Genomic DNA, 26,789 nt, shown 5'->3' on the forward strand with positions numbered 1-26,789 from the left:
TGAAGTATCAGCAAAATACTATAAAGAAATTATGGGAAATAGATTAGTGATGTTGCTTTTTTTTAACTCATAGTTCACTTCTGAAAACCTGATTAACTTACTTGACAAAAGGCAGTTTATCTGGAACTATAAAATATTTGAATTCTCTTATATAAAGTATTTTAAAATCTTATTTCCCACTGATTTGCCAATTTATTTTAGCAAGAACTATACTAGTTGTTTAGATTATTTTTTCATTGCCTGTTAGCGTACATGGCAGGGATTTATATGGCCTCAAAACAGAATTGCTTAGGAATCAGCATAAGTTACTTGATACTTTTAATTATATGAATGATGTTATTATATTTTGCTTTTCTAAGCTACATCTTTTTCTAGTGTTAAGGCTCATGATCAGCATTTTATCTCTAATAATAGTAGCATCAGATCATGAAAATGCAGAGAATTGGGAAATTTAAAAATTATTACTTCTCAGCCTTTTGGCTAAGCTCAAGTGTAAAAAATTATATACTAAATGTATTTTGAATAAGTATATTTAAAACCTATACATCAGCTTCCTATTATCTCTTAAGAAGTGAAAGCTTATATGAAGTTAGACATTTCAGTGTTCTTCATCCTTATCTTTCTCTTGTGTTCCCAATAAATGATATATTTTTGCTGTTATTTTGAAAATAATAGTTAATTTTACTATAATTTATGTCAAGCATACAGTATTTTTCTTTAAACTACTGATTTACTACCTTTATTTATATTCACTATTTTTATTCCAAAAAAAGATATTGTAGTTTATAAAAACATAAAAAGATTAAATCCCATGATTTAAAACTAGGGACTAATGGAAAAGAAAACACAAATAGATACACTAAGTAAAAGCAGGAATAAAGCAAAAAATGCTTATCAGATTGATTTATACACTTTTATTATCTTATGTATTATTAAATATACAGTTCTTAATACAGTATTGTGTTTTGAGCATGTACCATGAAAGAATACACTCCACTATAAAGTTATTCTACACAATACTTATTTGAAAAAATAAAGTGTGTAATAACCTGGAAACTTATAATAGGCAAAAAGCCTATTTAGTCATACAAACATATATCATAGAATAAGATCCTTATTCATAATTTAAATTTTCACAAAATTTTTCTTAAAATATATTAGAATATAAATACTTATTAATGGAGAGATTATAATAAGAGGATAAGGTGTAAGTGTTATATTTGTTTCTAAATAGCATCATTGCTATTAGTAAATCTGCACATCTTGCCTTGAGAAGCTTTGTTGAGATCCAGTTTGAAACAATCAATTTAGTTGTATAGTTCTTGCCTGTAGCAGAAAGGAAGACTCCTGGAAGTTAAATAATACAGATGAGTGAGTTGTTTTGCAATTTTAACAGTGAAAATTCTAGAGAAATTAAATTATCTGATTTTCTGCCTTACTATTGAAGCCTAATAATTTCCCTTTGCCTTTCTAGATGTCCTGAAAGCCTTCGACCTGAAACTGTAAGGCCTTGTCTGCTTCCTTGTAAGAAGGACTGTATTGTGACCCCATATAGTGACTGGACATCATGCCCCTCTTCGTGTAAAGAAGGTATGGTCTGCAGAGTTAGGAAGGCTGTTCACCTAAAAAAACCCCCTTGGTAGACTTCTGAGGTCTTCTGGCCTAGCAATGTTTGTGAGTTTTGCACAGGGCTGTGTAAACCTGATTTGACATGCATGCCATACAATGTTAGTTTCCCTCTAGAAAATAACATAGCTTTAGAATCAGACAAGTGAGGTTTATGCCAAAACCTGGCTTGAAATTTTATGATATGGATTAAAGTGAAGGATTCTGAATCTTATTGTATTAATAATGTTCACTTTCACATTAGTTCTGAAAGAATATATCGTGGTTTATGTGTTTTAAAATGATATACAGTGCTTTTATCAGTACACATGGCTTTCAACCTACTTAATGGCAAAAAATAACATGGGACCAGATTTGCTGCAGATTCAATTATGCAGCCCCAAGAATAGGAATAAAAGAAAGAGAAAAAATGGCCAAATTGTTTCTCTGCCAACATGTAATGTGTCATGAGGAATTTATGAATATTTATTCCCAGTTTGGCTTAGTTTTGCTTTTATTACTTACAGACAAAGACTTGTTAGTATCAAGTCAAATACTTTGATAATTATTTCTTTACCCTCTGGGACAGGGTCTTTTCTCACTGCTGATGAGAAAGGTATCAACATCCTCCAGGTGGCTTATGCAATAACTGAATAAATTTTCCTGCAGTGTTACAAATGACACTGTCTCCTATTTCTTATCTTACTCAACAAATACAGATAATTTTTTCTAAATTCCCTTTATGATTTTATTTTATTCATGTTTCTTAACACTTACTAGAGAGGTTCAATTAAGAGTCGACTTCTAGCTTAACAAATAACTACTTTAAGTTGTCAAAATCTATTCAAATCCTTTAGGTATTATAAATTTAATAATGGATACTTTTACTGTATTATTATATTTTTGTATAGTTAAACATGATTTTTCTTTTGATGGTTTCCGATTTAATACCCTTGAAATATCAAATAAAATTAAACACAAACTGAGAAGTGATAGAAAATTATTATTGCTTTTAATTTATTTTATTTTTAAGACAGTCTCTTGCTCTGTCATCCAGGCTGGAGTACAGTGGCTCAATCTCAGCCCTTTGCAACCTCACCCTCTGGGGTTTAAGCAATTCTCGTGCCTCAGCCTCCCAAGTAACCGAGACTGTAGGCACACGCCACCACGCCTGGCTAATTTCTGTATTTTTAGTAGAGATGGGTTTTTGCCATTTTGGCCAGGCTGGTCTAGAACTCCTGGCCTCAAGTGATCCACCCATCTCAGCCTCCCAAAGTGCTGAGATTACAGGCATGAACCACTGCAAATATTTTTATTTAGGAGTCTCTTAATGAATTTAAATAGCTTTTGGCAAATTAAAGGGAGTTATAAACATTAACTTTTATAAACATGTTAATGGCATAAACTTGCTATGCAATGTCATTGCATGACATTTTAATCCAGATTTTCTTTTCTTATTCCTTTTTTTTAAGCTAAATAACATTGGTCACAGTTGGCAATAGAAATGTACTTTCTTATAGATTAATATTTTACCTGTGATGGCAATTATAGGTGGCAATTGTTGGTTATTAATTAATTCAATTAAAAAGCATTATTAATTACATAGAATTAACACACTTATAAATTTTATTATTGATGCCTTTATACTTGATCTTTTGTGTTTATATAGAATATGCTCATTTATTAATAATTCCAAAACATGTGCAGTTACATTTATAACCAAATTATTAATAGTCTAAAACAAATTTTAAGTGAAAATTTTGAGAGTGCAAAGACTTTGCCTTTCCCTTATTTTGGATATTTTCTTATATTGTGTAAATTACTCTTTTAAAAAAGTTGATTTGATCTAAAGTATTTCAAAGAAGTAAAGTTTTAAAAGAACAGAAAATATTTTATTAAATTGATTCTAGAGTAATCACTAATAAGAGTGAAGAATCAGAAATTTTCTCATTTCTTTAGACCTTTATTTAAAACTAATTTTGGATATTGGAATGTATCCAGGAATTAGGAACCATTTTAATAGCCTATAAATTTTTTTCTTAAGTTCTTGAAAACACATTTGTGATTTTGTTACGTATTATATACATCTGGAAAGGAAAGAAAAAATGGAGGTTTTTTACTCATAAGAAACCACACTTGAAAAGAAAATAACATGATTTTTAAATTTGTGATTTTTACAGTATGAAGAAAATGATTTACTCTTTGCTATTTGATCATTTATAAAATGAAAAATGTAAAACACTGTGATAACTCACATAAAGCACTTAAAAAAACTTCTTAGCAGATAGGTGAGAATGACTAGATTGTGAATGCTACACAGGTCTTAACTGAGTCAGTACTTATTTGTGTATATATGTATAAATACTTATTACTTATTTACTGATTTCTGTATATAACTAGGGCACTAATGGTCATGTAGAGAAATCACAGTCCCAGACATCAAGAAAGCTTTTAATTGCATTTAACATATAGAACTCTTCTGCACAGCCCAGATAATGTAAGACTTACATGGTTCAATAACAAAATTTAATGGTAAAACAGAAAGAGCTCTAAGGAAGGGAATAGAATAATCATGTCAGAGCAAATATATTAAGGAAAATCATATTGAAAAGGAGGTGCAAGAGATCTTCTTGAAAGATGGACCACATGAAAGAATTCCAAGTGAGGACTGGAGACATCAGGAAAGCCTTAAATGACCATGAGAAAGATGTGATTTTGGAACGACCAGCCCACTGGAACCCAAGATGTGAAGGAAACTTTTCCAGAAGAGACTGAATATGAGAGACCATGTGTTCCAGTTGGCACATTGGTAGAAGGGCTAGAGGATGTAAAGGAATGAGAAGCTGAATCGTGTTGTGCATGTAGGTAGTGCTGTGGGTCTAGGTGACCTGAGCTGGGGAGGGCTCATTTCTTGTGATGAGTGACTGGCATGTGAGGCATAAGGGGTTTAGTTGGGTTGGTCTCTTGGGAGAAGGTAGGAAACCTCTGTAAGTAAAAATGCATGGTACCACTAGGATACTATTCTCTCCTGGTGTTCCTGGGATGGTGGTGGCAAAGGAGTGCAAAAATGCCAACTCAGGAATTGGTTCTCTTGGAAGCAAGAGGCTCTCTAAGAGGCAGAGCGGTGTTTCCCTGAACGCAGGTCATGTCATCCGGAGCAAGCAATGAGTGCTGACTGTTTTATTTGGCAGCTCATGTTGTTTCTCCTAGAACAAAAGGTTTTCAGAAACCCTAAACCTAGGCACTCCGATTTTAAAAGAATCACTACAATGGTGTATTGAGGAAATAAAAATTTTTTAAAGACTGGGGAGTGATAGAAGGGGTCATTGTTGGATAGCAGTGCCAAGATGCTTTGTGCTCTAGAAGAAGCTTTTTCTGTTTTGCCTGTAGACTGCTGTAACTGAGAATAAAGAGACAATGGTGTTATAGAAAGCTAGCCTTTTGTTGTGAAGAAAATAAAGCAATGGCATGAGGTTAGCTTTTTTCAGTATTTGATAAGAAATGGAAATAATCCAAGTATCATTTTGAAATTATACCAATTTACACACACTATTTAAAAATGCTAAACAAAGTTGAATGTTCAAAGACAGGTAATAGCAACAGAAAATTAATTCAAAGATAGGGTGGTTCTTTTTACTTAACTCTGCGAGTAAGTCTAACTTTTACAAGGATGTTGGGCTTATTAAAATGTGGGACTACCCTTCTTTTTAAAATCACTTTTAAAAAGTAAAATACACAATACTATTGCAGAAAATAAAACAGAATAGCAGGATTCCAGGAAGAACTAAAAGAGTTGTTTGAAATGTTATTCAGCCTTCTTCTAAAATGTCCCTTGAAAAATCAATGCTGGCAAAGATCAGTATTAAGTGGAACGTAGTTGAATCCTCAGACCAGTACATTTGCTAATGTATTTTTCAAATTTTTGTAAATTTTGACAAAGGGCACTTTAAAAAGTAGAAATAATTTATGCACATAAATTATTTGTACCTCTAATTTTAAAAAATCAATACGTTTGATCAAATAATGTATTTGATTGTTCAAATTCTGTTTGCTCCTTTTTTTCTCACTGCATTTATTGTGTTGAAAGATAGAAGGAATATTGCAGGGGCTTATTCCTCATGTCCTGAATCACTAGAACACTAGAATTACCACCAAAGATCTGAATACTACCTTTACATTTTGCTTCTTGCATGAAACGTTTCCCTTTCAATTTCCTGTTACTGTGCTGCTCCAACCTGCAATCCATCCCATATCCAGTTTAATGAATCAGTTTTGCCTGCCTTTTAAATCCTTTTCATCAAGTAATTTCTCTGGTGAAATTTATTTTGAATGTCTTAAGATATCTGAAAAATGCTATAACTGTGTGAGAGATTACATACCTTCTGAATCTCGGTACCCCATCATCACATAATTATTTGCTAGATGTACAATCTGTTTTTTCCATTCCTATCCTGGATAGGCATTTTTAAGCACAAACATCACAGGCAGGTGCCCTTATTTTTCCCATACTTATTATTTCCAGTGAAAACAAAGTGATAGCTTATTTTTATTAATCCTCAATGCACAGCATTGGTACCCACACGCTTACCATTATAAAGGAATAAGTGGAAAGAAATAGAAGGTGCTAACTAATAATCTAGTTGAGAAGATGTGAAATAAATATGTTTGTGCATTCAGCAAATATTTATTAAGCACTTACTATGTGTGACTCTTAGGTATAAAACACACAGATGAATAGAAACACTACAAATATGTCAACTACATATAATAAAATGAGTCTAAATACAAGCAGGGGACGATGAAAGGTATAAAATTCCAAAATTGCCAGCTCAAGTTATTAGTGAGGAAACTTTCATTTTTCGCTTTCAATGTATGCTGTATAGCTTCCTTTTTTTCTGCTTTCTGATCTGAGGGCTCTATAACCTCGCAGAGCTCTACAGCGCTGTAACTTTGAGTGCACAAGCAATTTCTTAACTACAATCTGAGAAGAAACAGACCTCCCAATGGGTAAAAACATGGATGTCATGACACTTCCTGTGTAACCCCATTAAACTTCTTCTCAGGGTGTCATAGCTTTGAAGAGTTCCACTTTAATCAGTTCACAATCTCTATCCTGTGGGCTGTGCCAGGTTAAGGAATATGAACTTTTTGTAAGAATAAATGGATTGCCACTCTGGAATCCATTAAGGACGTTAAAAGAGTCATCATAGTCTTCAATATCTAGTACTAATTTGTGGAGTTTGTGATGAGAAGGTGTTAAGAGAATGTTTCAGAAATGTATTCTAAGTGACATTTTTTCTTTCAAATCAACAAACAAAATAGAATTGAAACATTAATGTTTGGTAGCTGCTTCCTCAAGTAAAACAGCCCTGGCTATGCACCAGGTGCCACCTAGATAGTTAATAACTAGGAGCTTTAGTCTATGAGGTGCCACTAATGCTGAATTCATTGTCTCCACCAGTCCCCAGATCCCTTGGTCTTAATCCTGTGTCTGTCCTCTCTCTGCAGATTGGAGAGTAATTGCCTCTAAGAATTTTGACCAACTGGGAAACAAAAACCCATTTGAGCCCTTTACGTCTTACCTCCCCGTTAAAAAACAAGCAAACAGAAACCTCCCTGCTTCCCCAAGCTAAACAAATGATGAGTCTGATTATTTCTTTTGTATACTTTTAAAAAAAAATGATTATAGACAGATCATAAGCATAAAAGAAAAAAAAAAACAATAGAAATTGTAAAAGAAGGGCAAAGCCAGGCAGTGAACAGGGGAGGGGGTAAAAGGAAGAGGGAGAGGAAAATTATGCTAGCAAATCAAAGCTGAGGCAAGCTCCTGCAATTGAGAAGAAAATTAGCTCTGAGATTCTGGTGACCAAAGCAAAAAATAGAACTACAATGGATTCTTAACAGATTGTCAAGGGAAACAAAATTTTCCCTGGCTCTGAATTATTAAAGGAATTTATCACCTGGGCCTTAAAATACAGGTCATGTGGACAATATAATAGATGGAGACTGCATTAGCAATTTATTAAAAGTCCTATTGACATTTCTTAGATCTTCCCTAGATAAATTATATTTAACATGTAAAAGTTGCAGCTGGCATTCAAACTACTGTTACAGTTAAAAGTCCATGACAATATTTTCAAATACTTTAATTCTGTGCTGCCCAATGCTTCTAGCCCCCAATTCCCTACTCCATTATCTGTAGTATCCCGCTTATTCATTAAAATAGTTATGCCATCATTAATAGTACAGATTACACCCCACGATGGGAATAATAATTCTAAAAAGTTACATGGAAGACCAGAATCTTAAATTGGGATAGGTCATACAAGGTCATGTATTACAGTAGATTTCAAACCTGGCCCTTCATCCCAAATACCTGGCAAGATTTTTAAATATCATATTCCCAAACCCAGCTTCCAGATTCTGATTTAGTAGTTCTGGGTATAGGCCCAGACATTTGTTGTTGTTGTTAAAGAGATTCTCCTATGAAGTCAGGCACTGAGGAATCACTGATCTGATCCATTCTCCCATCCAATACAGAAATCCTCTCTAAACATGGCAGTGAGTCAGTTGCCCAGACCATGCTGAAGAATATCTTTGACTTAATGAGAAAGGATATTCCATTATGGGAATGTTCTAATCATCAAATCATACTTTCTCCGCCACCACCATATCTTTTAAAAAGGTTTCATTTGGTTTCTGATTAAACGTTAATTGTTAGGAGCTGCTAATCCTTTAAAATATTTCTGTTCCTATAGTCTATGTATCAAATATTTGAAGATCTTCCAAATAATGAAAATGCATCAGGAGGATTCTATTAACGTAATTCTTGAGAGAATTATTTAGTAAGTAAAACCCTGTGCCATGCAGCTATTCATCCTTAAAGTGTATGTAATGTTAGTTGAAATACATTTTATTAAGGTTGGCAAGTTTTATACACTATATGATCTTATACTAAAAGATTTTTGAATCCTTATATCAGTCGTACTGTCAAGTCGATGTCTTTATTGAAAGTGTATCTTAATTTTTTCCATTTTTAACATACTTTAGAGTTTCTTATTTATAGTAATTAGTGCTATTTTGAGTGCTTCTCTAAAAATTCTGTGTCTGCCTCTAAGAAACCACTTTCATTTTACTACTTAGATCCCTAATGTTTAGAATGCGACCTGAATTGAAGATCTTAGACTGTTTAACATGAATAATAAATGACCAGAATAATTTACAAGTTATGCATTTCAAATTAAATGAATAACAAATAAAATTTCACATTATAGCACTGAATTTAAGATTCATTACATGTGTATGAGTCCCATGTGATAAACAGGGCTAGGCAAAATAGCATGAAAATAAATTTAAGGTAGAGAAAAATAAATTAATTAGGTCTGTCATATTCCTCAAGGGAAAGAATTATACAAAAGAGCAATTACTTTGTAACTGCACCTTAGGAAGTCTAATTGACTGTGGAACTATTTTCTCCACTCTTCACTTTTTCTCTATTTTCAAATAGGAGTTGATTGGGTTTTCGATATAAATGGTCTTTGGAAATGTTTAGACCAGGTAAAGCCTCTCAGGGATGTCAAAGCACATGTAGCTGGAGGTAATGTAATTTCTTCACATAGACTGGTACTTAGAGATTATCTTATCAGTGTAAAGTACAGAGGTTAAAAAACTGCTTCATTGCAGGGGACTCCAGTATCAGGAAGCAGTCTAGGCATCGGGTCATCATTCAACTGCCAGCCAACGGGGGCCGAGACTGCACAGAGCCCCTCTATGAAGAGAAGGCCTGCGACGCACCTCAAGTGTGCCAAAGTTACAGGTAGGGTTAGAGAAAGGTATCATGAGGGAGGAGCTGAACAAATATGTCAACTCCTCATTCTTTCCTAGGATAAGGAAAGGAAGTCAACACTGTTCCTTCCACAGGCTTAATGGAGTTGGGATGTTTATGGCTGTAGCTGCCATTCTTGTCTCTTCAGGAGAGCTGCTCTGCTGCTGAAATGATGTATAAGGAGCAAATACTTGTATAAATTTCCAAGGTGTTGTGTTAGCTCCAGTAGTTTGGGGAAATGTCTTATGTTGATATAACATGTAAGAAATGCTGAAAAGTGATTAGTAATTATGAAACATGTATGCTTTAGGAAGCAATTCTTTTTCACTTAGAAGAATAGCCTAAGCATTTCTCCCCTGCTCCAAAGAGCACCTGTTTGTTCTCATAAATGCTCGCATTCTGGCTCAGGAAATGGTATCTGTATTTCTATGATGCTTAGATGTTCTGTTCATTTGTGATCACCTTAAGTAAAATTATAGTTATTGAAGCTATATATCATCTTGATAATTTATTAGAGAAATTTTACCTCTCATTATTAAGACAGAAATTATCTAACAGAAATCTGACGTGGTATACATTTGCAGTCCCGACAGCAAATGAGGTATTATGGCATCAATTAATGAAAAATGTAATCACAAAATAAATATTTAAGATGACATTGTCAAATTTGCCATCTTAATATATGAGTCTTTAGTTCTGAGATGACAAATACTATAATTGTATGCTTACACCATGAACATGGACAACTACTGGTTCAAACTTACTTATTTTTGGAATTTGTTTTTGTAAAGCATATTATAATTATAGTTGCTGAGATACTCCTACAATGCTACCCAAAAGAGCACTATACAAAAGACTCATGAATTGAATACAGTTTCATAACTTGAATAAAATAAATATACTTTATTTAAATGGCATACATCACTTCTGGGGCCATCTGGTGCATTTGTTGGCAGTCCTAATCATTAAAAACCCTAAATGTTTTCTATAGAGTCCTATAGAACTTGACAGTGATGTGTTCTTGTCTTCACTACCAGAGAAAGTACTTTTATATTTAATGTTACTTCTTCTAAAGCCTAGGTGGAGATCTAAATGAAATTTAGATAGAACTGAGCATTGTTAAATAAATTTGTGTTTGCAGTGGTCAAAGTCGTGGTTCCATACTGCTGTGTCTCTATGATTTGCCTGGCATTTTTGCTTCTTCTCCATTGGGCTTCTGTTCTTGTCTTGTAGGTGGAAGACTCACAAATGGCGCAGATGCCAGTTAGTACCTTGGAGCGTGCAACAAGACAGCCCTGGAGCACAGGAAGGCTGTGGGCCTGGGCGACAGGCAAGAGGTGGGAGGCGCCATTTCACAGTTCATTTCTCCAGCATCACTAGCTTAACCACGGTTTTGATGCATTTGTCACTTGGACACCATGCTTAGCAAACAGAGAAAAGCAGATATAAATCCGCTGTGAGCCATTCCACAAAACATCAGGACATGGAAACTTGTCTTTTTACACTGTTCCCGATGTTCTTTGGCATTAGCTCATAACTCTTGAATTTTTCTCATATTTATATCTGAAAGAAAGTCAGGCCAAGCTTTCAGTTATGACATAGATGGAACACTGAAGCTTTTTTGTTTGTTTGTTTGTTTTTAGATTAAGGTATTCCATAGCATTTTGCTTGCCACCTTAGTAAGCAATAAGATTCTTACCTCCTTGGCTATATGCATTATATATGTGCATACATACAACGTAATAGAATTAGTTAACTTTTTCAGAAGTTCTCAGAATGACATCTCTGTCGTTTTCATGGCTATCCACAATTCTGTTCATATTCAGTACTGATTTTTAAATGGGAGACTTATTTACTTGACTGCAATCTGCACCACTAAATAACATGGAATCTTGCGGAAATGGGTAATGAGAATGTTCAAGATTGCCATCGTTATTTACTAGATATTATAGGGAATATATAAACTCAAGATTTGGAGTCTGTTGTTTCTTCCAGACATAGCAAATTCAGTCTTTAAAGAGTACATGATTATTTTTACTCATATTGACTTAAAGCATACAGCTTCTGCTGTATATTTAAAATGTAGCACAATACATAATTGAATATGCAAGCAACTTTAATTTATAAAAAACATATTTTGCTCTCCCATGTGTAGTTATGTATTTCATGTTGATACAAAAATTTGAACATATAGAGCAGAATTCCAGTTTTTGCTGATTTGATCTGGGACTTCATTTTCTATAGAGTGGAAAAAAACTGCCTTTTTAAGAAAAAAAAAGTTTCTATTTTATAAAAAAAATAAAAGAAACCTATTTTTATAATCTTCCTTTTCGAAGTCCTCATCTGAAACATAAAACTTAGTTTCCAAATAACCTTAAATTCCTAGTTGCAGTAGTTTTCAGGATTTCTTTTTATTTGCATAATTCTCATTATATATCTCCCACCATCAACTTTGGGTAAAACATAACTGTGACTCCCTTTACAGTTATAGAGACTTAGGTATATAGAACTGAAAGTCATTCTCCTCCATTTCAAATCCTTCTCTAAGAAATTGAATGACATGAGATTTTCTTGTCATGCCCTACTAACTCCTTCTTGAATCAGGCATAGATTTGCATATATTTGGGGTTCTATATAGAGTTTATAATGAAAATGAGCATGAGTTTGGGAATCAGGAAACAAAAGTTTTAGTCTCCATTCTTTTACTTATACTATGTGTCTTACTCATCCCTTCAGTTTTCTGGACCTCAGTTTATTTAGATTAAAAAAAGAGGGGTTTGGACCAACTGCTGTTTTAGGATTATTCGAATTTTCATAGTAGACGCACAAACAATACCCAGAGCTCAAAATGTGAAACAAAATTAGGTAAAGCAGATGAAAGCCATATTTTTATAAAACACCACTGGAGGAAATACAAGATACAGTAGATGCAACAAAAGTGTGAAAACAGCCTCAGTTCCAAACGATGACGTATAAGCTGCGCAACTTTGGATGACTCATTTCCTCCCTTTAAGGCTAAGAACACAAAAGTCTTACAGCAGTTGGCACATGTTGTCTTCATTAAATGTTCATTTCTTCCCTCTTCCTGTTTGTTCATAACCCAAGTGAATGTATGCATATGGGCCTTTTGGGTTTTGACACACTATCTGCACAAAAACTATTTTTTCTATGATTACCAGCAACCTCTGCATTTCCAAATCGGAAAACTGTTCATTCGTCATCCTGGGTGGCCACCTTGTATTGAATACTTCTTACCCACTCCCTCTGTGATAAAAGGGTCTTTAGTGTCTTCAGTGTGTGACTTTCTCCTATCTTTCTCATTGTTCCATTTTTGATTTCCTATTACTGGTGTCTCTTTCTCTGCCTGTACTTACATAGTGCTTCCTAATCTTGGCATACTTGTCAAACAACTTGCTGTACCTCAGCAATCTTATCCATTTTCAGGATATCTGGGAAGTGAAAGTTGCATTATAGCAAGTGATATCTTCATAAATATATTTAGAACAATCCCTTTAACTTCCATATGAAGGCAGTCTTTTTATTGCCTTAGTAGATGAAAGACTGATTTTTCATACAGCTTGTATTTCTATAGAAACATGAAATGGAGAAAATTAAGAGTGTAGAAGTATCTTTTACTAATTGCAAGAAGACAAAATTTTCTTCCTTTGATGGTCATGGCTGTTTTCAGAACTCCACATTATTAACCTGCCAAGTTCTTGCTATTTTCATCTTTGTCCTTACTGATGTGGTCAGAGACTTAAATTAAAAAATGAACTTGTGTTATTTTTTTCTTTGTAATCTCAATTTTAATAGGAAATATATGTTTAATATTATTACAAGTGTCATCTTGCTGCAATTTGAACATTTTGAAACATAGATAATTAAAATAATAAATGAATATAATTCATCCATTGAGAAAGTCATAGCTAACATTTATGATGTAAAATAAACTTACTTGCTATATTAATTATATAACTTATTATCTTACAAATATGCTTTGCATCACTTTTGAATCCCTATAATCTACCCGATTATTGCGTTCCAACACAAAATTATAAAATGTATAATGGAATCAAATAAAATACATGTCATAGTTTGAGGAAAAAATCATTGTGAAGTGTAGACTTCAATAACATTTTTTGAGGGAATATATTTACCAGTACTAACTAACAAAGGAAGAAAGAACCAAATAAAATAGAACTATGTGGGTAAAATTGAATTATTACTATTACGTCTTTGTAGTTCATGCACATTTTACTTACATATAACTTGAAATGCTATTTACTTAAAGAAATGTAATAAAATTCATTGAGAATATATAAATAGGATTCTCTGAGGATTTAGTCTGCAAAAAAAAAAGGACAAAAGGAAGAAAGGAAGGAAGGAAAGGAAGGAAGGAGAAAAGGAAGGAGTGAAGAAGGAGGAGACCGAAAAACATATGTTCTAACTCCATTTGGCAAAAGTAGAACTCTTGTGTTCTTATGAGGTAAACCTTTTTTTCAAGTGTCCAAATTCCTAAAACATCCAAACCAAGAATTCAAAATAAAATGAATTACAAAAATGAAAACTATTAAATGTCATGTCATTAAAAACAAAACTGCCCTATTTGGTCAAGGTACTATCATGTTGTAAGTACGGTGTTGTCATTAAAAGTTCCATGGTATCACAATGGCCATGTTCAAAAGAAAGGACAGAGAGGTGCGGATTGTAACAGTTTGTGATGATATGGAGATTGTGAGCATTCTTAACTTGACATGCTTGGCAGATAACTGTTTTAGAATGCTGAATTGGAAAATACAAATGTATATTAAATATATTTCTTATAACATAAGCATTTTATCTCATTCTCTTATCTCTAAAACAGAAGGAAAAAATATTTATAAAATGACGAAGGTAAATCAAGAGAAAGAGAAAAGTTTCCGTGGACTTGTGCTATTTTTTATGACAAAAAATAATTCTATGGTAAACATTGAAACAATCAACAAAGACTATAGAGAAGCTACTCTCTGTCCCCTCTAGCATATCAGAATTTCTCATTTCAATTACTCATTCCACTGTTACTGCATTCAGAAGACTGTAGAAAAAGCTGTAAATGTTAGGAAAGAATGAAGATCTTTAAACCAGAGAGCTTCTATTTTTTAGGGAAATTAGATCACTGTTAATGCCACCTAACAAGTAAGAATTAAAAACTGAAACTTATCAATTGCAAAGCCAGTCATTTGAAGCTGAAGAGTGAGGAAAGACTTAAAGTATGGGTTGGGACTTGACTTGTACCGTAATATTAGAAGTAGAGAGGATAAAAGAATACAAAATAAGATCAATTCTATAAGCTAAGTGTTTGAGGTAAGAAAAACAAAAACATTAAATGTGTTCACAGAAAAGTAAGTGGATTGTGCTCTGAAGATGTGATCTGGAGGCTGGGGTGATTTTGTGGAAGGCTATCAATGTCAAGATCAGTATTTTAGACCTTGTTCAATAAGTGGTATGAGCAAGGACCTGATGAAAGCAGTGTTTTATCTGTCAGCGTGTACAGAATAAATTAGAAAGACAAGACACTTGGGCCTGAATGCCAGCTAGTATGCTGCTGTAGCAATGCAAGGTTGAAGTCGTAGAAACAACAGTAATATAAATAGGCAAAAATAAATAAATTGTGGACATATGATAGAGGGAAATATTTTTGGGACTTAGTAGCAGACAATAGAAGAAAGGTAAAAATAAAAGAGTCGAAGTTGATCATATGATTATTTAAGTCCAACATTTTTAGTGTAAGAATAGTTTCATTGGTGAAAATTCTATGTCTAAAAGTAGAGCTAATTTTGGAAAGTGTATTTTATACATTTTATATGTGAGGCCCTGGCAGGATTAGCCGAGTGGAAATAACCAGGTATGCACCTGAAATGTAGAAACGTAGTTGTAGAGACAGCGTAGGATGGAAGATGGAAATTTGGGTAACATTTCCACAGAGTGAATTGCTGAAGTTATGAAAAAGCTAAGATCTCTAAAATGCAACTTGTATTATATATATGAGTAAAAGCGATTATACCTTATCATTAATAGATTTCTTTTTTCTCTAAAAAGTTTGCTTTTGTAGATTCTTTGAGCATTTCTTTTAAAGTATTTAACTTAAATGTTATTAACTTTAAATTATTGTGTCCTTGTACTCCCACTTGAATAATATCATGTAATTAAGATATGAGATAGCTAACTTTACCATTGTCTGATTCTGGAGATAGAAATGTTTACTGCATGGCTCTTATCAATCTATTTGTCCATACCAGGAGCCAGCAAATTATATGGCCTGTGAGCCAAATCCTGCCTGCAGCCTGTTTTTTGTAATTAGTTTTATCGGAACACAGCCACAGCCATGTTTTTACATATTGCCTATGGCTGCTTTCATGATACAGGGCAAAACTGAGTAGTTGTGACAGACCATATGGCCTACAAAGCCAAAAACATGTACCATGTAGTCTTTTACGGAAAAAAATTGCTGACCCTTGATCTAAAACTAAAAACCATGTGACCAATGATGTAGTCATAACTTCTAATAATACTGAATAGTCGTTACCCAATAGGATCAGAAAATCCCTGGAATTTATCTTGTCACTTGGGAAGATGTATACAAATTCAATTCAACAGTAAAAGAAGCATTTTATAGTTATGAAAGTAGCAGATTTTAAAGACTGGGACGATCGTAAAATATCTGCCTGTAAGGATGAAATTGCAGCATTCTTTTTGGGGGAGGTTAGGAATAAAATGTTGACTCTAAGAACTTTAGTAGTAAAAAATAAAATTAAAAAGGGGCTAAAGGTGAAACCAGAAAATACATGGGCTGTGGAAGACAAGAGAGAAAAATATTCCAGGCCTCAAAATTCCTTTGTCTAGAACATGATAAATTATACCCAAAAGTTGGATATTCAGAGTTAATTTACTAAGTACACATAGAAAAGAGAGAATGTGTGTCTTATATAATATGTATCATTCAGCACAACACTTAAAAGGTTACCTATTATGATTCAGTTCTTCTCCAATGTTTGGAACCTTCCATATTAATAGAAAAATACAACACAAATTCCTTTTTATCACCTTAGTAGCCACACCTCCTAGGCCCACACCTACTTTTAACCACCTGTTAACAATAAAATAAAGTGGCCTTTATAGACAGACTTTCTTTTTTACTATTAATACTATTAATAGCAGAATTTTTCCAATTGGAGGAACTATCTGTGATGACATGTTTCAGAAGATTTGGGAAGAGTCTCTTTAAAAATTGTGAACTGTTGACTACTTATAATCTCAGCACTGACATTCACTCTAAAGCAAATTTGTGAGAATCATCATCCTTATTCAGAAATGAGTTAAAATGACACAGGAATAAGAATATAGATAGAGTCTCTTCTAATCAAGTAAATGCAGTCTTGATAAAAATCTATATTTTGTTTATGTCAAAACTATATGAAAAGTTTTTCTGGTCTATTATATTAGAGTACAAAGTGCTTTAAAAGAAAATTTATATATTCCTGAAAGTTTGAAAAGCATATAGGAATTTTTTATTTATGACCCAATTCCTTTAAATTTGAAACAAAAAGTGACATAATGGTGAAGCAGAATTTTATATCAATTATTCCCAGAATCACCAGTAATTTTTGCCCAATCTTCTCTAAATTGGATTAGCTACTCTGCTACATAATGAGTATTTTCTTTAAGTTTATCAAATGTTTCTGTAGAAACATTAGAAATCTTTTATAAAACAAATGCTTAAAATGTTGTATTGATAGTTTTATCAGGCTTCTTGGGCTTCTATAACAACACACTTTAGATCAAGTAGCTTAAACAAAAATTTATTTCTCACAGTTCTGGTGCATGTGAAAGTCAAGGTGCCAGCCAATTTGGCTCCTGGCGAAGGCCTATTTCCTGACTTGCAAATAGCCATCTTCTCTCTGTGTCTTTACATGGCAGAGAAGGAACAAGGCGGAGAGAGAAAGCAAGGGGAGTAAGAGAGAGAGAAAGTGCACTCAGGTCTCATCTGAGAAGGGCACTAATCCCATCATAAGAACTTCACATTCATGACCTCATCTTCAAATACCACCATCACGTTGACAACTTCAACATGTGGATTTGAGGGAGACACAACTCAGTATATAGCAGTAGTGCAGGATCCATACTTTTAAATAAAATTCCTGTCATCTTAGTGTAGAGAGCTGTATGTGTGTTAATATTACGCTCTTTCAGAAAGCTGTGAAAACAGGTAACTCAGATTTCTAAAAACCAATCCAAACTTTTTGAATATAATTCAATATAATACATTCTCTCATAAAATAAATATTTATTGAATGCATGCTACATATTTCACATTGCCTTCACGATACTAGGCCCAGCCTCTTGAGATACTAAAAATGTATAACAAATAGATTCAGTTAACTTAGTATGGTAGAAAATATACTATAGGTATACATGACTTGGGTTACAAGTCATAATAATACATTAGTAGTGTATATACACAATAATCACTGAAGAATTGAAAAAAAAAAAAGATATAACCACTGATAGGGCATAGTGAAAGAGAAACAGCATTTAAATATAGGATGACTCAAGCAAAAAGACAAAGTAAAATCTTTATGTTTAAGAACCGCTCATTGACCAGTCTGCCTAGGGTTCTGTGAGTGAGTTAGAGGAAAGGGGCAAGGATAGTTTTTGTTTGTTTGTTTGTTTTCATTAAAAAATGAGAAGTAGCAAAGGATTTTTACAAGGCTTTGGGTATTGAGAATGTTATATTCCAGGAAATTTTGTATAATGGCATAAGAACTAAAAAGAGAGGAAAAAGAAATTTTTAAAGAAGACATTGACAGGATTTGGCAACTTTAAAACTTGAATCATTCTTAAATCTCATATGGAAATTTTAAAGGATCTTAGAAATAGGCATCTTCCCTATAAAATTGTCAATAAAAGAGAAATGCGAATAACATGAAATATGGCCATATTTCATTTTAACTTTTAAGTGAATAGACAGCTTATATTTTCTTCATGCTATTCAAGTCACTAGTGTATAAATTTTAATAGAACTATAACCTCCACTGTCTTTTCTCTCTGTTCATATTTATACAGTTCAGATGGTATTTAGAAGGCTAAATTATTGGTCAGTGGCTATATAATTGAAACCTAGCCATAATAACTATAGATAGAATTGCCATTAAATTTGCATTAGAAATAAAATATATGACCATAATGTCAATTTTGGATGCTTTGTTGTTTTCTTTACAACTGCCCTAAGAAACAATGTCAGTAACTACTTCTTAAATGTGTATCATTCCAGTGTTTATTACTTTGTGACATGTTTCTACCAAGAGTAGAATTTTTAAAAGTTGCAAAGATTCAAGGTAGACATATCATATAAATGACTGCAGATTTGCTCTTGCTCAATCTCCATGTTGATCATCATGCCAAGTGTACTTGCTGTAGATTAGATGGAACTAGGGTTAATATTTTCCAGGGTCTACCCTGACTAGCCTAATCTAGCAGCCCCTCTGTTTCTTGCCTGCCGAGGAACACCTGTTGAAATGTCACTGGTCACTAAGATCTGATATCACTCTCCTTTTTTTTTTTTTTTTTTTTTTTTTTTTTTTTGAGACAGAGTCTTGCTTTGTTGCCCAGGCTGGAGTGCGGTGGTGCGATCTAGTCTCACTGCAAGCTCTGCCTCCTGGGTTCACTCCATTCTCCTGCCTCAGCCTCCAGAGTAGCTGGGACTACAGGCGCCTGCCACCACACCCGGCTAATTTTTTGTATTTTTAGTAGAGTCGGGATTTCACCGTGTTAGCCAGGATGGTCTCGATGTCCTGACCTCATGGTCCGCCACCTCGGTCTCCCAATATGCTGGGATTACAGGCGTGAGCCACTGCGCCCGGCCTGACATCAGTCTCTTTAGATGAAAGCCAACATAATTTGGATGCATTCTCAAATCTAGACCACAAAAAAGAAAATACTTCAATAATATACCTTGCATAGGAGAGGCCCTCCTGGCCTTAGGAGTCCTCACCCTGTGTCACTTATTGGTTAAAAAAAATTATAAAAGGAAAGTCTTTAAAAAAAAAAAAAGATAAAAGAAAAAGTTCTAATTCTTCCCTACTAAATCTAAATGTGGAATGTGCAATATGATAGTTTAACTACATTTTATGCTCTTATTTTTCGTGAACAAATATGCTTAAGTTTCATGGTTTAATCTATATTGACGGGCTTTGCATCTCCCTTTGCTGAAAACTCTGACCCACTTTGTTCTTTTTTTTAAGATTACATTTTAGAGGTATTATTGAGGTTAGACTCATAATATCTGGGCCAGTTTATCCTGGCAGGGCACATTTATCTGTTAATTGTCAAAAGAGAGTTCTGTAATAGAAAGAAAAAGAAGTAGAAAAAGAACTAGGTAGGAAAGAGAGAAGGAGCTTGCTTTAAGGAAATTTTATACAGACATAATTTTTAATCTCTTTTTTGACTGATGTATTTATTAGTTATTACCCAGGTTTTATACTCTTCAGTTATGTATACTATTATTTAAAACTTCTAGAATTATTTATATTTTAAAATGTTTATCTCTAACTTCCTATGACTATTAGCAACCTCATTAATTTGGGGTTTTGGGTTTCGTTTTATATCTCTCTGGGAGATCTGTCATAAAATGCTTATTAACATTTGCCATTTTTTAAATAGTAGCTCATAAAATAAGCTTGGCACCGTGCTGGGTCTGTGATTGTTCTTGGATGCTCCATGTGTTGTGATGCAGTTAGTTAACCCTTCCCAGATCCCAACTGGGGATCTTAGCCAACCTCAGTCTGAGCTACTCCACTGGGAACTGATCATTATTTCCTAGTAAGTTCTCATCCTACTATTCTCATGTATATTATAAGCATTAGTGATACTGGGGATCATTGGTAACTATTTAAGATCAATAAAAAATGAAAGTACATTTCTTTCCATTGTGCCACGGCTACGTTCACAGATTGTAATTAGGAACTATAATTTGACAAACTTGTCAGTGAAAATCTCTTTTACACAGAGAAAGACCAGGATCATTATATCTACCTAGTAAACAACTGGAACCCTCTTGCATTATTTATAGGTTTGATCTTATTTCTAAACACAATTAGGTCTCTTGGTAACTAGTTCACACTCACATTAAGCTTTTTTGTCTTCATTTCTACATGACTCATTCTCACTATTGCCATTTTTTTCATAAAACCATAGGAAAAAAATCATTCATCTAATTACTCAATGAGCTGATCATGTTCTGTCTGTAATGCTACCCAGACACTAGTGTAGTGGTATAAACCAATTTAATATTGTTCAGCTTAATAAATAAGGTCACAGAGCTCTTTGAAGCAGTAGCTACGTATAATCCAACAGCTTTCACTGCAATAAGGCATTGATCCTATTCTGTTTCCTGTAATGGACTTCTATGTGCCCATTTTGGATCAGGCAATTTATTTCACTCTGATTATTCAAACAAAATGAGTGCATGGCCTTACAGGCTGAAGGGTAATTCACTGACCAATAGAACACCCTCTTCTTGTGAAACCTGAATAATAAGGAAATTGCATTCCTCTTCAAAAATGAAGATGAGCAATTACATTCAGAATTCCATTTGATGTGCTTCAGAGCTGCATCAGTAGCCTTCCATTGACGCATTCATGTATGCATAACACAGATATTCACGTCCTCTTAGCCAGTGTTATCTATTCCTTTTCAGTCCATGAACCTTTATTATTTTTCTCTTTAAAACATAGCTTGAAACTCAATTTACATGAAAACATTCTACAATAAACTTATTCAACTTACTAATCTTTTTAATTTAAATTTGAGGGAAGTTTCAAAGATACACAAAAGTAGAGGGACTAATATAATGAGTACTAGCAATGTAGTCATCATTTACTCAGTTTCAGCAGTTTTTAACATGTTGCTATTCTTGGTCTTCTGTCCACACACTTAAAAAGAATTTTGCTGGAGTATTTTAAAGCAACTTCCAAGTAAGATATATATCATCCATAAATACTTGAGCATTTTAAACACAACAACAGCATTATTATTACATAAAACAAAATTAGCAATTCTTTCAAACTAATATTTTTATATAATAAGTTTTCTCCATTGTCTCAAAAATGTTTATGCATAGTTTGTTTAAACTGAGGTTCCAAAAGGTCTCCACATTGCATTTGTTTCATGTATTTCTTAGGTCACTTGTAATCTAACAACAGTTCTAGCTCCCTTTTTCATAGCATTTATTTGTTGAAGAAACTTCTCTTATTTATCTTTACAGCATTTTCCCAATGTTGATGGTCTAAACTTACTTAACTTGATTCATATGTAACCCATAAATCCGTCATATTGATTCTTCCCGCGCTTTCAGTCTGCCAGGAGCAGCCTGTCCTATATCACTTAAATAAAAATTGCTGTGCTTTATATACATACAATAAATAAATGAAGTAAATGGCTATAATCAACAGAGTTAAATATGGAATTTTACTTTAAAATAATCATTTTGATTTTTGCTGATCTCACTGAGAAGCTTTCATGGTGAATTATCTGTAGGGTAACATGATTTTTGTCCCATCTTGCTAACAAGTCTTCAGCTCAAAGGAGAACTTGTGTAATCATTAGATATGACATATACATGCTTCACCTGTAAATACAGATACAGATTGTCTGGGTATACGTAGTTTTCTGGTGTGCTAAGAAACTATGCTCTTAGTATGATCCATCTTTTCTACTGTTCAAATCACCCTGTTTTCAGTGTTTTAGAAATGATTTTTAAGATTTATAAAGTTGAGAGACCAGATGGTTTCCTTTCCAAACATTTATATTTTCCTCGCCCTAATATCAGGAAGTTCATTTCAGATTGCATTTCTGTGTTTGAATTGTTGTGTTTCCTCTAAGTCGGAATACAAACAAGTTGAGATGTAGGATAAGTTTTCAATATATTGTATGGATTGTGCTGTTGCTACTTGTTTGGATAACATTGTACGAGTAATTTATTCCAAAAGTACACGGTCTAAAATCTCAGATAAGGGGTATAAAGTGCAGAGTGGGTTTCTGAGAATAGCTATGGGAATTTTACACATTTTTTTTTCTTTTCAACTAGCTGCAGTACTTGAGATTTTATGTAGTGCAGATATATGGGGAAAAGGGATTCCAGTTTATGTGAATAATAGCTGCACAAAATAAATTGCTTCTGGAATTGTTTAGGTAGTAGTGTTATTTCGTTTTGTTTTTGATGTCACATAACAAGATAATGGTTGGAGCAATTCTGAAACGAAATTTGTAAGAAAGACCCTTAAGAGAAAACCTAAGTCAGTTTCATCTAATTTCTCAAAAGGTTTATATTGAAGTCTGTTTCAAAGAGCTAAATGGAATGAGTAGGTAAAAGTAGTCTCATTTCAAAGAACCCAAATTTAGTTTGGTAATTTTTAATTTTCTTTTAGTTGCAAACAGTGAAACCCTCTTCACAGCTTACGAATCTCATATGATCAGATGTCTTATTTTCCAAATATATCATTCTTGAGGCTCCTGCATGTCCTGATTAGTAAAATGTTTAATATCTTTCTCTTTATCAATTATTTCTTTTGAGTATCTTTGGGGAAACTTTGTCCATGAACCATTGGCATTTAACTGAGTTTAAAGTATTCAAAAGGGTCAATCCTGCTTCCAAATGGCAGGTATAGAAACAACTTCAAAATCACATCAGCTCATTTATATCCTGCATCTTGAGGATTTCTCCTACCCCGTGTTACAGATGATGTTCTTCTAAACTAAATGGATGTTCTTTTTTATCTATTTCCTGTACAAATTTCTATCATGCCCTTCCTTTGAACTCCAAGTTTAGAACTCTTTTAGTTCATAAAATATTCAGCCATTGTTTCTGAAAGCTTGGTACCAGAGTGATTAGGTACCAAAAGATTTTCTGTCTCAGCTGTATGTGTTTGCCAGAACCCTTCCTGTACCTTGAATACTCAAGCTAGTGGCTCTCAAACTTGAATCTGCATAAGGATCACCTGAGCATCTTGAAAAAAATGCATAATCCTTGACCTCATCACAGATATTTCATTATTTGGATTGGTCCAGATTATGAAACTCTTTTTGGGTCCAGAGATCTTCACGTTTAATAGCATTCTAGGTGTTTCTGATGCAGGTGAAAATACGTTACTTACTAGAGCAGTAGTTTTCATATAGCTTGGATAATTAAATCATCAGAAAGCTCAAAAAGTATCCTAATTCCCAGGACCCTAACCTCAACCAGGGAAATCAGAGCATTAGAGTTTAGCAAGGGCTTAGGTATTTTCCAAAAGTTATCCAGGGGATTATAATCCACAGCCAGACATGAGAACCACTATTTTAGACTGCTATGATAAACATATAGCACCAGATATGTCCTCCCTCAATGGGGTAGATTCTCTTTGAGATACTTAATGTTTTTTATTTTTTTCTGTCATCTAACCTTCATCAAGGCCAACATTGTTCACCCTACCAGGATTTTCATGTTTTTAAAAATTTAGGGGCCCCTGTTCTTTTCTTACAAATTGGCCTTTCCGAAGTCATGTGTACTAAATGAAAAGCATATCTAAAGCTAAGAAATAGGGAAGTGCATCCACATTTGAACAATTTTTAAGAGCCTTTTATGTTAGGCCTGAAGCAGTTGCATTAAGTTGTGTTCAACTACACAGAGAAAATCTTGCCTTGCTAAAATTGCTAGTTATGTCCGTTTACACACTCTATTACAAAGCCCTGCACTCCTAGGCATTAGGTTTTAGTACATAGATCCAGACAGTGTTGTCTAACCGGAGGCCCTCTATGCCCTCACTGTAATTTAAGGTCAAAAATGTCAGCCTCCTTCACCTTGATTTCATGGTGATGGAATCCTGAACAGGGCAGAGATCAGCAGCCGTTTCAGCCTATACTATAAACCTGAAAAAGCCATGTAACAATCTGAATGAGGCCATTTAAGATAATTCAATAAAGACAACTTTAGGACCAAGGTTTAAATGTTTCATCTGCCTCCTCAATAAGTGAGTTGTTTTTAAAACCAATGGGAAGGAAATGGCATAGGGAGAAAGTGGACTTTAAATATACTTGCTCTTTTTCTTTAAGACTTGTTACCATAAAGCAATCATATATATATATATATATGTGTATATATATGTTCAATAAGTAAAAATATTATTTCTTATTTTGTCAGAACAATATCATAGGAGAAATAATTTGTATGAATTTAAACTTTGATTTTTTAAAATTTATATATAATTATAGAAATACAAATTTTAACATAATAAATGAAGATTATTAAACATTTTTAAGTGCAAGGTTGATGTTTGTGCATGTGAAGAACTTGTAGAAAGAGGAGATGGAGGACTTTGACATTGCCTATCCATTAATCATTCCAACCCTTCCTAATAAACTTGCAATGTAATACAATGAACATACTTTCCATGCCAATGCAGTTTCAAGATAAGTTCTATAAACACACCTTGTGACCCCAAACCCCAACCTACCAACCAGTTTGCTGCCACCAAAGCACATCTATATAGGAATTCTAGTGTGTCCAATGACACAGAACAATATTAGATATACCTAGTGCCTTCTAGTCCCTCTCCAAACATCCTATGCTCAACATAAACTATTATCAGAATCCATGTATGATTTGTCTTACATTCTTACAAGTTTATTTCTAAATATACCCTAAATGTGACCTCCGTTGAAACCCTGAATACATATAAGTAAAACTGCTAAATGCTAAGTGTGCATCTGTGTCCACTTTTCTGTGCCACAAAAATCACTCAGGGTTATGTGTTATTAAAAAAAAATACAAAACAAATTTAATGGCTACTGTGACTATTAGAAACACTCCTATAAGATTTCTACTGTAAGTAAGGAATTACTAGAGGCTTTCTCTGATTGCTTAACCAAATGTTAGGTTAGCTTCTAAGTTATAGAGTAGTTAGACATTTGAATTTAACAGCTTTATGCTTTTCTTTTAGCCATTACTTGTCGCAAGCAAGATGGAGGACAGGCTGGAATCCATGAGTGCCTACAGTATGCAGGCCCTGTGCCAGCCCTTACCCAAGCCTGCCAGATCCCCTGCCAGGATGACTGTCAATTGACCAGCTGGTCCAAGTTTTCTTCATGCAATGGAGACTGTGGTGCAGTTAGGACCAGAAAGCGCACTCTTGTTGGTAAGAATAATTGGGATGCCAAAGCTAGTACATGTCAAAGCAGAGAAACACAATACAAGTCAGACTAAGAGAGTTCTGACAATGTATTTGAAAAATAATATACCAATGGATTCAGATGTGTATTTTAAATCCAGTTGGCAGTGATAAAAGCATTATGTACTTCTAGTAGGAAGAAAAGGAAGCCTTGAAAATTGAACTCTGACTCCCTATATAATAGGCAGTAGATTATTTTCTGGTGTCAACATGATCTTTTAGTGGACTGCCTACAGACTGTGAAGTGTTTGGAGCAAAGTTTTTTGGGGGACTTTATTAACCCATTCTCACTGTCAAAGCCTCAGATTATCCTTTCTCACCTAGAAGGGGGAATGTAGTCTATATCTGAAAACTGTATTTTAAACTGTAGTAATGACTGAAAGCAGGAATATAATGAGCAAGAGCAGGAGCCATCATGCTGAACTAAAGCTTGGTGCATTTGAAATATTGCCAATGGCAAAAGCAATCTAAAAATATTGGTGATAGTAGACTATTCAGAAGTGAAGTTAAAAAATGAACCACCTATATAATGAAGACTGTCAAAAACTATTACGCAGCTTATGAAGGTGAGAGATAAATATATGTAATTATCTGCAGTATAATTTAAAAGTATGTGAAAAAGAATGTTCTGAAAAGATAATACAAATTTTACTATGCAAAGTCCCCAATACTAACGAAAGCCTATATAGAAAACACTGTGGAGTGAGAAAATATGATTGATTTATAGGCTAGTGTTAAACATGGTTTAAAATGGAGAAAAGGAAATTAAGAAAGTAGGAAATGTAGGGATGTGTGAAATTAATGATGGTATTTTCCAGCTTAAATTGGCTTGGTTGTTTCTCTTCCACAGGAAAAAGTAAAAAGAAGGAAAAATGTAAAAATTCCCATTTGTATCCCCTGATTGAGACTCAATATTGTCCTTGTGACAAATATAATGCACAGCCTGTGGGGAACTGGTCAGACTGTATTTTACCAGAGGGAAAAGTGGAAGTGTTGCTGGGGATGAAAGTACAAGGAGACATCAAGGAATGCGGACAAGGATATCGTTACCAAGCAATGGCATGCTACGATCAAAATGGCAGGCTTGTAGAAACATCCAGATGTAACAGCCATGGTAA

General features: G+C 33.8%; 1 protein-coding gene across 1 annotated transcript in view; it reads left to right on the top strand.

Moving 5' to 3' along the window:
* Positions 1-26,789, top strand: part of THSD7A (thrombospondin type 1 domain containing 7A) — a 510,460-nt gene that overhangs the window by 395,675 nt on the left and 87,996 nt on the right. The window contains exons 9-13 of the mRNA XM_025379535.1: positions 1,475-1,590; positions 9,289-9,421; positions 10,664-10,767; positions 25,444-25,638; positions 26,522-26,785. Of these exons, the coding sequence (XP_025235320.1) occupies positions 1,475-1,590; positions 9,289-9,421; positions 10,664-10,767; positions 25,444-25,638; positions 26,522-26,785 (812 nt within the window). The remainder of the gene's footprint in view (positions 1-1,474; positions 1,591-9,288; positions 9,422-10,663; positions 10,768-25,443; positions 25,639-26,521; positions 26,786-26,789) is intronic.

The sequence above is a fragment of the Theropithecus gelada genome, chromosome 3 (assembly GCF_003255815.1).
Source record: "Theropithecus gelada isolate Dixy chromosome 3, Tgel_1.0, whole genome shotgun sequence".
Taxonomy (NCBI): Eukaryota; Metazoa; Chordata; class Mammalia; order Primates; family Cercopithecidae; genus Theropithecus; species Theropithecus gelada.